The sequence below is a fragment of the Acomys russatus genome, chromosome 7 (assembly GCF_903995435.1).
Source record: "Acomys russatus chromosome 7, mAcoRus1.1, whole genome shotgun sequence".
NCBI lineage: Eukaryota > Metazoa > Chordata > Mammalia > Rodentia > Muridae > Acomys > Acomys russatus.
The window spans coordinates 63944099-63956155 of record NC_067143.1 but is presented as its reverse complement, the minus strand read 5'-3'; the positions used below and the strand labels follow the sequence as shown (position 1 = coordinate 63956155).

The 12057-nt window shown below is 39.7% G+C and overlaps 1 protein-coding gene across 1 annotated transcript; it reads left to right on the top strand.

Annotated features, from left to right (window-relative positions):
• The first annotated feature begins 251 nt into the window (after positions 1 to 251).
• Positions 252 to 12057, top strand: LOC127191899 (vitamin D 25-hydroxylase). Its single transcript, XM_051149257.1, has 5 exons — positions 252 to 421; positions 7347 to 7488; positions 8857 to 9009; positions 10413 to 10742; positions 11713 to 12057. The coding sequence occupies exons 1-5, from the start codon at positions 392 to 394 to the stop codon at positions 11886 to 11888; spliced, it is 831 nt and encodes a 276-aa protein (XP_051005214.1). The 5' UTR covers positions 252 to 391; the 3' UTR covers positions 11889 to 12057.

Below are 12057 nucleotides of genomic sequence, written 5' to 3'. Positions count from 1 at the left end.
GAGCAGAGCAGGTCCCGGGGTGGCTGACCCGGAGAGCCCTGAGACCACACTCAACGCACCAATGGCCGTGGGGATAGGGCGGGCCGTCGGGGCAGCTGGCCAATGGGCGCGCGGCGGGGGCTGGAAGGCGCGCCCCTGCCTCGGCGCCACCGACGGGTGCACGTCCCAGCCGGGGCCGATGGTGGGGCCGCGGCCGGGAGTCCCGGCGTGCGCGGCGGCGCCCCTGGGCGCTCTGCTGCTGCTGCTGCTGCTGCTGCTGGCTTTCGTGCTGGCGCTCCGCCAGCTCCTGAGGCAGAGGCGGCCAGCGGGCTTCCCCCCGGGGCCACCGCGGCTGCCGTTCCTCGGCAACATCTGCTCCCTGGCTTTGTCGGCCGAGCTGCCCCACGTCTACATGAGGAGGCAGAGCCGGGCGTACGGCGAGGTAGGCCCTGGGCCGGCAGCCACTCCAACCGGAAGCCGCCTCACCGCGGCCACCCCGGAGGCTTGAGTTTCCCGCCCACCGAGGAGCACGTGCTTCTGCGCTTGCGCAGGGTGGTGTGCGCGCTGCCTGCCCTCGTTTCCCCCAAGTCAGGTTGTTGTTTAAACTGTTGTTTAATATATATATAATATTATTATATATATTAAATTAATTATATATATATATATATATATTAAATTATATATATATATATATATATATATATATATATATATATATATATATATATCTCACTAAAAATAAAAATTGGCCTTTAAATTTCTGAACCCGAAGTTCTTCTCATCAGGGTAATTAGATTAGTGATACCCAAAAGCAGAAAAAGGCTGCCCAAAGGCTATTACATATGATTTTGGTTACTATGTGTGAAAAATATTTTCATTTGGTAGTATTAGGAGTTGACCATAGGGTCTGGCTAGGTAAGTACTCTACCACTGAGACACACCCAGTACAGCAAAAACTTACTATACCTACAAATTTAAATTTTGTCTTCACACCAATTATTTGAAATGGTTTCTCATTGAATAGAAAATTAAATTTTTTATATATAGCTATTTGAGCTGAAAGGAAAATTTTAATATGAATATTCATATAGGGCAAGTGATATAAGTCTGTTCCAGTAAGCTAACATTAAATACAAGTGTGTGCAAGACAAAGAATAGTTTGATTAGATTAAATTGATTCGAATTTGGCATAAATAATTTTGTTTCTTGTACTGAGTAAACCATACATTGTTTACAACGATGACTGTTTACAGCACATCAAATAAGACTAACCTGTGCTAATAGTTGCTAAGCTAAGCTGCAAGGATCAAAACTAAAAAGGACATATGCACTGCAGAGTAAATATTGTATTGCTCGGCTTAATAACCACCAAACATTAACTCTTGCAAACTACTGCTAGATTTGATCTTTATTCCAGCTGTGAAACTCCACTGAAGGTCTCTCATTATCTTAGAGGTATTTCCCAATTCTGACAGTGTAAAACTTAGTATAAGTTGTTAAGAGTAGAAAGAGACTTATCTCCTGTGCTTTGGAAAGGTTGTAGGAAGCAGTTCATAGGAGATATTTTTTATCTCCCTTTTTAATTAGAGATGTATAGTCAAAAAGCAAATAAATCTGAACTTTAAAATAGTTCCCACTTTTGTGTACTCTGAATTTAATTCTTTGTACTTTTTGAAAGAAAAACAGCAGTGCCCAAGATTCATATTTATTTTTAAGCAATCTTATATAGAAATGTGCTGCAGCATAAATTGCCATTTCTTTGGAGATTCATTCTTGATTGTTTTAGCTTCTGCTGTGATTAGATTCTTAATGTAGATTTTGAGCAGCATTCCATAGCTCGCAAAGTTGATATAAGTGGATTTGTCAGACTCCTTCAGGCAATACTCTTAAGGGCAATAAAGATGATTACTTTGCATTACAGCAAACAGAATTGACAGTTTATTTATTTATTTTATGGCAAACTTTTATTGGGAATTTATTCAAAGCACTGCGTGGAGTTCTATGAAGAATTTAAAAATGAAAAAATAAGTCATTTTAAAGGTATTTATAATTTAGAAGCCTGGCAGATGAAAATGTTTCAGGTTCAAATTAGTATTAAATTAATGTCGTGGGATGTTTTATGTGAGCTGTGCTAGATCAGACATTTTATGTATATATATAAAAATATATATATTCTTAAAAGCACATAAAATATGGTCTCTAAAGACTTGATACGGTTTAGGTACTATGACAGTCAAGAGAGGCATTCCAAATGAGAAAACAGACCAAGCAAAGGTTGAAAATGTATCAGTCATTTCCCAGCAGCATTAACACTGTGCACATTTGTTTGTTGTTAGTACTTAGCCAACGATGTTTTCTGCCAGAATTCATTAATTCAATATGCATCAGTTGTCATCATATGCCATGAACTATCATGTGTGCTGGGGATAGAGCAGTGACCAGTACAGAGATCTCTGTCTCTAGGGAGCATGTATTCTATAGGGGAAAGACAGACAAAATAATTATATGTAAATTACATTATATATTAGAGTTGTATGGGATATGCCAGGAGCTAGAGTACTGGAAATGGGCACTATGGTAGGGTTGAATTTTAAGGTAGTCAGAGCAAGCCTCATTGCAGTGATATCTTAAAAGGAGATGAAGGAGGGGGCTACAGGAACATCTTAGGGAAAACACACCAAAAGTAGAGCATGAAGCAGCATTGTGTCCTGGTGAACATTATCCATAAAGACAAGAGTAAAATCAGGCCAGTAAGGAGGTGGCTGTGATAAGTGTCATAAGGGTGAAAAGAGGTGGCTTGAACACTGAAACAGAATATTTGAGATAATAAATTTACAAGAAGAAAAGACTTATTGCGGATTGTGTCTTGGGTGTTTATGTCAGTTGATTTACCCCGTTGCCTTTGGGACTGTGAGGAAGCAGTGTCATAGTGGGAGTGTGTGACAAAGGAGACTGCTTATATCATGCAGCCACGAGGCAAAATGGAGAGCAGAGGGGGAGCCAGAAAAAAGCTCCCGCTAGAGTCCTTAAAACTACCCTCTTCCTGTAGCACTAGGCAAAAATCTGTGTCTTTAATGTGTAAGCATTGGAGGGATAGTTGAGATCTGAAATGATCAGAAATTTGGTCAAATTCTCTTATAACTTCAGAGTAGAGGCAGTACGTGAGCTGAGCTGCTGGGTGTGTGGTTTGGGGGAGGAAGAGTCCGCATGGATCTAGGGCCTTTCTTAGTTACCCTTGTCTTGTGACCACGCACCTCAGCAAAGCAAACTACAAGAGGAAGGACTCATTTGGGATGGCCCAGAAGGTAGAGTTTGTCTTGACAGCTATCAGTGCCTCCGACCCTCAGTGCCGTGCTTCAAGCCCCCGCTACCTCCAGTTAGCCCCCACTTCCCAAAGGTTCGGCTACGTCTCAAAACAGTGTTGGTAGCTGAGGATAAAGTGTTCATGAGTGGAGGGGAGCACTGCACATTGGAACAGGACCTGAACATCTTGAAGAATAGCTAGACAGTGTGGTCATGAACTGGGATAGTAAAGTTTTCTGTGTAGGGCTAGTTTGGGTGAAGACAAAGTTATATGTAAAGATGATTCAGCAACTTCTACAAGGCATGAGTGTTTGGTGTATTTCTGTTTACATCTATGCTAACACAATTACAGTAGACACCTAAAAACTGTTCAATAAGTCAAAGATTGAATAGACATAATCTTGGACCCTCCCATAGATCAAAACAGTTTAAAAGTAAGTTTGGTTGATGTAAGTTTAGTAAAAATTCTTAAGTATAATATACAACTAGATTAGGTAAATTTTCCCTAGCTCTTCTCTCTCTCTCTCTCTCTCTCTCTCTCTCTCTCTCTCTCTCTCTCTCTTTTTTAGCTCTACTCTCTTAACAGACAACTATCTCAATTTCTTGAGTAAAGATAGATTATATAATAGCTTTTAAAAGTGATGAGTCCTTTTTCAGTAATCTCTAGTCACCACAGTCTGAAGTCTTTGATATGCTTCCTTCCTCTGCTCTCTCTGCCTTCATACTTTTGCACCATCCTAGCAGAATGATGAATTTGCTTTTTTTCCTGCATCAGTACCACTTCCTATGTATGTCACTGAATACATTTCTGGGAAAGGCTTTTCTTTAACAACACCAATACTGAAAGGTCTCTCATTTGCTTATGGAGCAGCAATCTCCTTTGTGCTAAAAACTCTTCCACAGCCACTGTGAACTGATGCCACTGTGTACGAAATCTACACTTTGCCCACAGATTCTAGATGTATACACTTCTCCATTCCAGGTGTCACCCTTGGGCTAAAGATTCTGGTGGGGCTGATTGCATTTCCCCTTGGTGACCTTCATCACTTTTGCTGACCCACTCCTGAAGAACTTTATTATCAGCTAAGACTTCTTGTTTTCTTCTGAAGCAGAATGCACCATAATTAAATCTGCCTTAGTTGTTTGCACAAAGATAGGGCTTATCCCAGGATTTTATCTGTAAGGAGCTCTTAGGAACTCCTGAGAGGTCAGTGAGAAGCAATCTTTGGGACCAGTTGGTAGGTAGGCAGGCTTCTCATGGGTCAGGCCTTACATTATCTTAGCTAAGGTACAGTTCCAGAGTGACTGTCAGTGAACCTGAGGTGAGCATATGGTTGGTGTTTTGGCTAGTTTTTATAGTTAACTCAATGAAACCTAGAGTTACCTGGGAAAAGGAAACCTCAAGAATTGTCTCAATCACTTTATCCCGCCTCGGAAAAGATTGTTTTGACTGATGATTGATATGGGAGGGCCCAGCCCACTGTGGTTATGACAAGATCTCTAGTGTACTGGCTAATCATATGTCAACTTGACACCATCTGGAGTCATTTGGAAAAGAGAGCCTTAATTGAGAAAAAAGAAAACCCTACCAATTGGCCTGTGGGCAAGCTTGTGCTTCATTTTCTTGATTGATGATGTGAGAGGACCTAGCTCACTGTGGACAGTACCACCCCTGGACTGATGGTCCTGGGTGTTATAGGAATGCAGAGAGAAAAAGTGGTGGGAATCAAAGAAGTTAAGCAACAGTCCTTCATAGCTTCTGCATCAGTTCCTGCCCTGCTGGCATTCCTGCTCTCACTTCCTTCAGTGATGGGCTGTAATGTGGACTTGTAACATGAAATAAACCCTTTCCCATGCAAGTTGCTTTTAGTCATGGTGTTTTATCACAGCCGTAGAAACCCATCTAAGAAACCTGGAAGGTCTGTGTGGGCTGTGTAACAAAGCTAAGAAATAGAAATAGAGATTGGGCCACTAAACTCAGTGGTTCCTGTCTCCAGATTCCTGCCCTGACTTCCCTCATTGATGGACTGTGATCTGGAAGTGTACGCTGAAATAAACCCTCTTCTCCCCTAAGTTGTTTTTGTTCATGGTGTTTATGACAGAAAAAGAAATCAAACGTGAACTTGTGGCAAGAAACTCCAACAGGTATAAGATAGATTATTCTGTTTTATTTTCCCCTTGGCTGAAAGGTATCTACTTGTGTATACGTGGTGAATGTTATTCCTCTAAAGTCAGGGTCCCATAGAACCTGGGGTTTAGAAAGGCAAATACAACTGACATGTGCTTAAATTTCAAAGTTGTCTTTTGGACTTTACAATCCTCTCCCCTGACTTCAAGCTGGTATAATAATAGATAGATGGTGCTGGTTATTCATTTATCTTGAAAATAAAATGAGATTCCCACATAATGAGTATTTTGGCACGGAATGAATCCCAAAAGACTATCTAAATCAAATCTATTTTCTGTGGCAATACTGAAGTCCAAAAGGTTTGTTTTGTCTACTACCTTAAAGCTATTTAATTGCAAGCTTTAAATTAGAATACAGGCCTCCTGTGTATAGTACCCTTCATTATACCTTATAAGATGGTTCCAGGCAGAACAAAGCGACAGCCTACAGACTGGGAAAAGATCTTCACCAACCCTTCATCTGACAAAGGTTTAATATCCAAAATATATAAAGAACTCAAGAAATTAAACACCACGAAACCAAACAACCGATTGTGAAATGGAGCTTGGAACTTAACAGAGAATTCTCAACAGAGGAATATCAAATGGCCGAGAAACACTTAAAGAAATGCTCGTCCTCGTTAGTCATCAGAGAAATGCAAATCAAAACGACACTGAGATTCCATCTTACACCCATCAGAATGGCTAAGATCAAAAACTCAAATGACACCACATGTTGGCGAGGATGTGGAGAGAGAGGAACACTCCTTCATTGCTGGTGGGAATGCAAACTAGTACAACCACTTTGGAAAGCTATCTGGCGCTTTCTCAGAAAAATGGGAATAGGGCTTCCTCAAGACCTAGCTATCCCACTCCTTGGAATATACCCAGAAAATGCCCTACCACACAACAGGGACATATGCTCAACCATGTTCATATCTGCTTTATACATAATAGCCAGAACATGGAAACAGCCTAAGTGTCCCTCAGAAGAAGAATGGACTAAGAAACTGTGGTACATTTACACTATGGAATACTACTCAGCTATTAAAAACAAGGAATTCCAGAAATGTGTGGACAAATGGATTGATCTAGAAATTATCATAACGAGTGAGTTCACCCAGAAGCAAAAAGAGACAAATGGTATATACTCACTTATATCAAAACACTAGTCCAAGGGATACGTCCCATGAAAAACTTTACTTACCAAGAAAGTGGGTCAGAGGAGAGGACATCCTATTGAGACTTTAGGCAAGAATAGCATGGAAGAATGGGGAAATAGTAGGATCCACAGGGTCCTGGATACCTACAAGAAGAACTTTATGACAGGCAGATCTGGGTCCTGGGGTCCTCCTCAAACTAAGGCACCAGCCAAGGAGAATATAGGCATTAAACTTCGAACCCCTACCAAGACCTAGCCGACGAACAGGATATTCTCCACCATTGAGTGGAGAGTGAAATCTGACTCTCACACGAACTTTGGTGCCCCTTTCTGACCACGTCCCCTGGATGGGGAGACCTGGTAGCATTCAGAGGAAGGATAGCAAGTTACCAAGAAGAGACTCAATATTCTAAGAGCATATATAGGGGGAGGAGGTCTCCCTCAATCACAGACATAGGGGGAGGGGAGAAGGGGGGAAGTGGGAGGGAGGGAAGAATGAGAGGAAACAGGGGAAGGGCTAACAATCGAGATGTAATATGAATAAATTAATAAAAAAAGAAGATGGTTCCAGGCAAGAGTGGTATAACTACTCATGCTGTTTAAATACTGCCAAGTAGCAACTCCTTACACTTTTAGAGACGTAGTAAATACTGGGAGGAATAGGCTTAGAACATGTGGATTCCGCGGTTGTTTCTCTGTACCTTTTGCTGTTTGAATGTTGTTTTTCTTCTCAAAGATTTTCAGTTTAGATCTTGGAGGCATATCAGCTGTGGTTCTAAATGGTTATGATGTTGTGAAAGAGTGCCTTGTTCATCAAAGTGAAATTTTTGCAGACAGACCATGCCTTCCTTTGTTCATGAAGATGACAAAAATGGGAGGTATGTTTATTTTCATCTATTCAGTGAACCTATTTTTAAGACACATTCCTTATTTTAAATAATTTTAGTGTGGACAGATTGTTTTGTACTTTGTGAAATGTGGGTTTGAGGAGCCTTCAGACTGAATTCAATAAATAATGTTTTAGACCATTACGTGCTAGTTTTATTGCCATTCAGTTCTAAGCAACGTAAGTAATGTTGTAAAGAACTGTCTAGTGACAGACTTTCTATCATGTACAAGCTTCTAGAAACTAAAGCAGACTTCCTTAACTACTCATCACTATGCGGTATACATTGAGAGCTGTAGTTTATGCTAAGGGCAGACATTCTCTAGAAGTTAGTAATGATCAGATTTGAATGACTTCATATTCAACAAAGGAGAAAAGTTGAAAGTCGGCACAGTCAAGGAGAAAGCAGGAATAAAAAGTCTAAAATAGAATGTTGATATCAGGTAGAGCTGGTATATGACTTTTTTATTTTACAGTAATAGTGTTCTACATTCTGTAATGAGACTTTCATACTTACTTTCAAAGAGAACCTTAGTATCTTGCTTAAATAAGCTAAATGAGAGGCAATAATAGCATTACAAAATTTTAATCCATGTTTTGCTTTTTATTATATGAGCAATTCTGATACCTTGACAATTTACAAATGTCCTTGACTTTGGCATACTTTGTTGGGTATCATATACATTTAACAGGAGGAAATTTGTATTGTAAAAATCTAGTTTCTTGGGACTGGAGATACAGCTCACTGGTTAAGAATACTGGTTGCTCTTCCAGGGGACCCAGGTTCAATTCCCAGGACCCACATGGCAGCTCACAACTGTCTGTAACTCCTGTTCCAGAGGATCTGACACCCTCACACAGATACACATGCAGTCAAAACACCAATGTGCATAAAAATAAAAGCAAATAAGTAAATAAAGAAAGAAACAATCTAGTTTCTTTCAAATAGAAACTTCTGATTTGGGGCTGTTTGTTTAATCCAAAGTTAAATTTTGTATGTAGAACATATCATCATTTGTCTTGTATAACTTATGTGTGTGAGAAAAGCTGAGTAATAAATAGATTATGTAAGCCTACTTGATCTGTATTTGAGTACACAAGACTGGATGGTTTCTTGTAGTAAGAGAATGAAAATTATAGGTATTTTTTGCCAGCCCTTTCATGAGGAAGAGACCAGCTTTATCTAATGCTCTATGGCTTTTGAGCAGCACTGACTAGAACATGTATTTAGATAACTGAGAGATAAAATCACTTGACTATCTATCTTTGCGTTTTTCCTTTCTGTTTTTTTTTTTAATCCACAGCATTTTAAGTACAAGATAGTATGTATTATACAATATTTTTAATACTTTTCTTTCAGGCTTACTCAATTCCAGATATGGCCGAGGATGGATTGAGCACAGAAGATTGGCTGTTAACAGCTTTCACTGTTTTGGAAGTGGCCAAAAATCTTTTGAGTCTAAAATCTTAGAAGAAACTCGGTTTTTAATTGATGCTATTGAAACATACAAAGGTAGACCCTTTGACGTCAAGCAACTGATAACAAATGCTGTTTCAAATATAACTAATCTGGTCCTTTTTGGCAAACGACTCACTTATGAAGACACTGACTTTCAGCACATGATTGAGTTATTTAGTGAGAACGTGGAGCTAGCCGCCAGCGCTCCAGTCTTCCTGTATAATGCGTTTCCATGGATTGGCATCTTTCCTTTTGGGAAACATCAGAAGCTACTCAGAAATGCAGATGTGGTCTATGAGTTCCTCTCCAGACTTATTGAAAAGGCTGAAGTCAATAGAAAGCCTCGTTTACCTCAGCATTTTGTTGATGCCTATTTAGATGAGATGGATCAAGGTAAAAACGATCCTTTGTCTACATTCTCCAAAGAAAATCTAATCTTTTCAGTAGGTGAACTCATCATTGCTGGAACTGAAACTACAACCAATGTGCTACGCTGGGCAATTCTTTTCATGGCCCTTTACCCCAATATTCAAGGTGAGGTATGCTTGACCTCACTCAGGGTCTCTCCTCAGGGTCATATATACTTTAGAGTGTTTGGCCACGTGTAAAGCAGTTTTAGGAACTAAGACTGTGCTAATCAGGAAGGGAAATATTTCATCATTATAATTTTTAATCTAATATTTTAATGCAAATTTAAGAAAGGAAGAAATAAAACAGTAAAAATCACTTGAAGGCTAGTCATGGTGGTAATATTCCCCTAATCTCAGTCCTCATGAGACTGAGGAAGGGGAATCACAAGTTCAAGACCGCTGCAGCCTACAGAGTAAGGTTAAAACCACCCTGGGGTGTAGAGAAGGGCAGTGTTTTAGATAGCCATGTTTTAAGGCAGGCATGATGGTGCATGCCTGTAACCAATCCCAGGCAGAGGCAGGTAGATCTCTGAGCTTGAGGCCAGCCTGGTCTACAAAGTGAGTCTAGGACAGCCAAGGCTACCCAGAGAAACCCTGTCTCTAAAAACATACATACATACATACATACATACATACATACATACATACATACATACATACATGTATATATATATATTCATGTTTTATAAAGAATGACAAAGGTTGAGTATCTGGAAGCTGCAGAGCTGGGGTTTGAACTCTGCTCTTTCTTATGCAGGTCTAATGTTGTATATTTTTCTTGCTGACAGTTACGCTGCTCTGATTCTAGACAGATTATACATCTATTCGTAGACCTTTCTTACCTTACCTGGAGTGTCAGTTATTACTAATGTAGATGGGGGGGATACAATAAATTCATGTAAGTACAAGATGATGAAAAATTCAAATCTAGATATACCCATAGTCTGTTGACTAATAATAGGTAATTGTTTGTTGTAACCCACAGAGAAATAAGTTTACATATAAGTTAATGAATTACATAATAACTTTAACATGTTTCTCTGACAGGACAAGTTCATAAAGAGATTGATTTAATTATGGGCGCCAATAGGGGGCCTTCCTGGGAAGACAAGTGTAAAATGCCTTACACTGAAGCAGTTTTGCATGAAGTTTTAAGATTCTGTAATATAGTTCCACTGGGGATTTTCCATGCCACCTCTGAAGATACAGTTGTACGTGGTTATTCCATTCCTAAAGGCACAACAGTCATTACAAATCTTTATTCTGTTCACTTTGATGAAAAGTACTGGAAAGATCCAGACATGTTCTGTCCTGAGCGATTTCTGGACAGCAGTGGATATTTTACCAGGAAGGAAGCTTTGATTCCTTTTTCTCTGGGTAAGAAAACACAAGTATGTAATTTTAAAGTAGAGCAATGACTCATTATTAATACCTTCTCAATTTGAACTAGACAATTCTGAATATATAACATTAATACTTTTTTAGTATTTTTCTTTTTATTGAAAATAGATATATTTCCCCACATAATATATCTTGACCACAATTCTCCCTCCCTCTACTGCTCCATGTTCCTCTCCACCCCCATCTGATCCACACTCTTTCATTTCTCTCATTAGGGGAAAAAAAAGGCTTCTACAGGATAATAAGATATAACAAAGTAAAGTATAATAAAACAAAAATTATCAAATCAGAGTTGAACAAACAATAGCAGCGTTGAAGAAGGCGCTAGAATCAGACCCAGTCATGCATACACTCGGGAATCCAAAAAAACTAAACCGGAAGCCACGGCATGTGTACAGAGGGCCTGGTGCAGACCCAGAAACTGTTTAGCTTTTGAATTGGGGTTTGTTGTCAAACTTCTAGAGCAAAAATTCAGGAACAAGTATGAGAAGCAGAAACTCAGAGAAAGAAAAGGAAAGACAACTCCAGGTAAAGCTCGAATGTAGCAGCCTTGCCTTCTAGTTTATCAAGCTATTTCCAACTAGGAAACACTGTTCCTGTTACAAAATAAGACATTAATCACAGCTATGTCACTGAGTCAGGTATCCAGTCGGTCAGCTGAGATGGGCTTCCCTTGGATCAGTAAGAACAGAATGTCACACCTCATAGACCTTCTACAGCGTGTTGTAAGCTCTGTTGCATTCTACAAGAGAAGTCAGATACGGAACCAAATCCTTAAAGTCCATGATCTAAGGAAACCAAGGACTGTCTTTCTGCAATGAAGTGCTAGTTTCTAAAACTCCTCTCATGTCTTCTAACCTAAATCCCAAATTTCCTGCATGGCACCCAAACATTAGATATTAATTTTAGTAAATGGTCTTTAAACTTATTTGCCTTTTCTGTTCAGGGAGAAGACATTGTCTTGGTGAGCAGCTGGCTCGGATGGAAATGTTCCTGTTCTTTGCATCCCTGCTTCAGCAATTTCATGTGCACTTTCCACGTGAACTAATTCCAAACCTGAAACCAAGGCTGGGCATGACACTGCAACCTCAGTCCTACCTCATCTGTGCAGAAAGACGCTGAAAGTGCACAAATGTATTTGAGACAACGTTGTTGAATCAATAATGGTGTTTGGGCCAAAGCCACACTTTTATAAAGACAAGTGAACACAGATATATTGTTTAAAATAGTGCTAGAGCAATAACAAGCATTGGGTGTTATTTTTAATAGCTCCCATGAATTCTTACTGTAG

Bases quoted from the DNA above. Each gene is read 5' to 3' on its own strand.
- LOC127191899 (XM_051149257.1), top strand. From the start codon at position 392: ATGAGGAGGCAGAGCCGGGCGTACGGCGAG. The intron at 7,489-8,856 runs GTATGTTTATTT...CTTTTCTTTCAG, and splicing joins GAAGATGACAAAAATGGGAG to GCTTACTCAATTCCAGATAT. The intron at 10,743-11,712 runs GTAAGAAAACAC...TTTTCTGTTCAG, and splicing joins TTTGATTCCTTTTTCTCTGG to GGAGAAGACATTGTCTTGGT.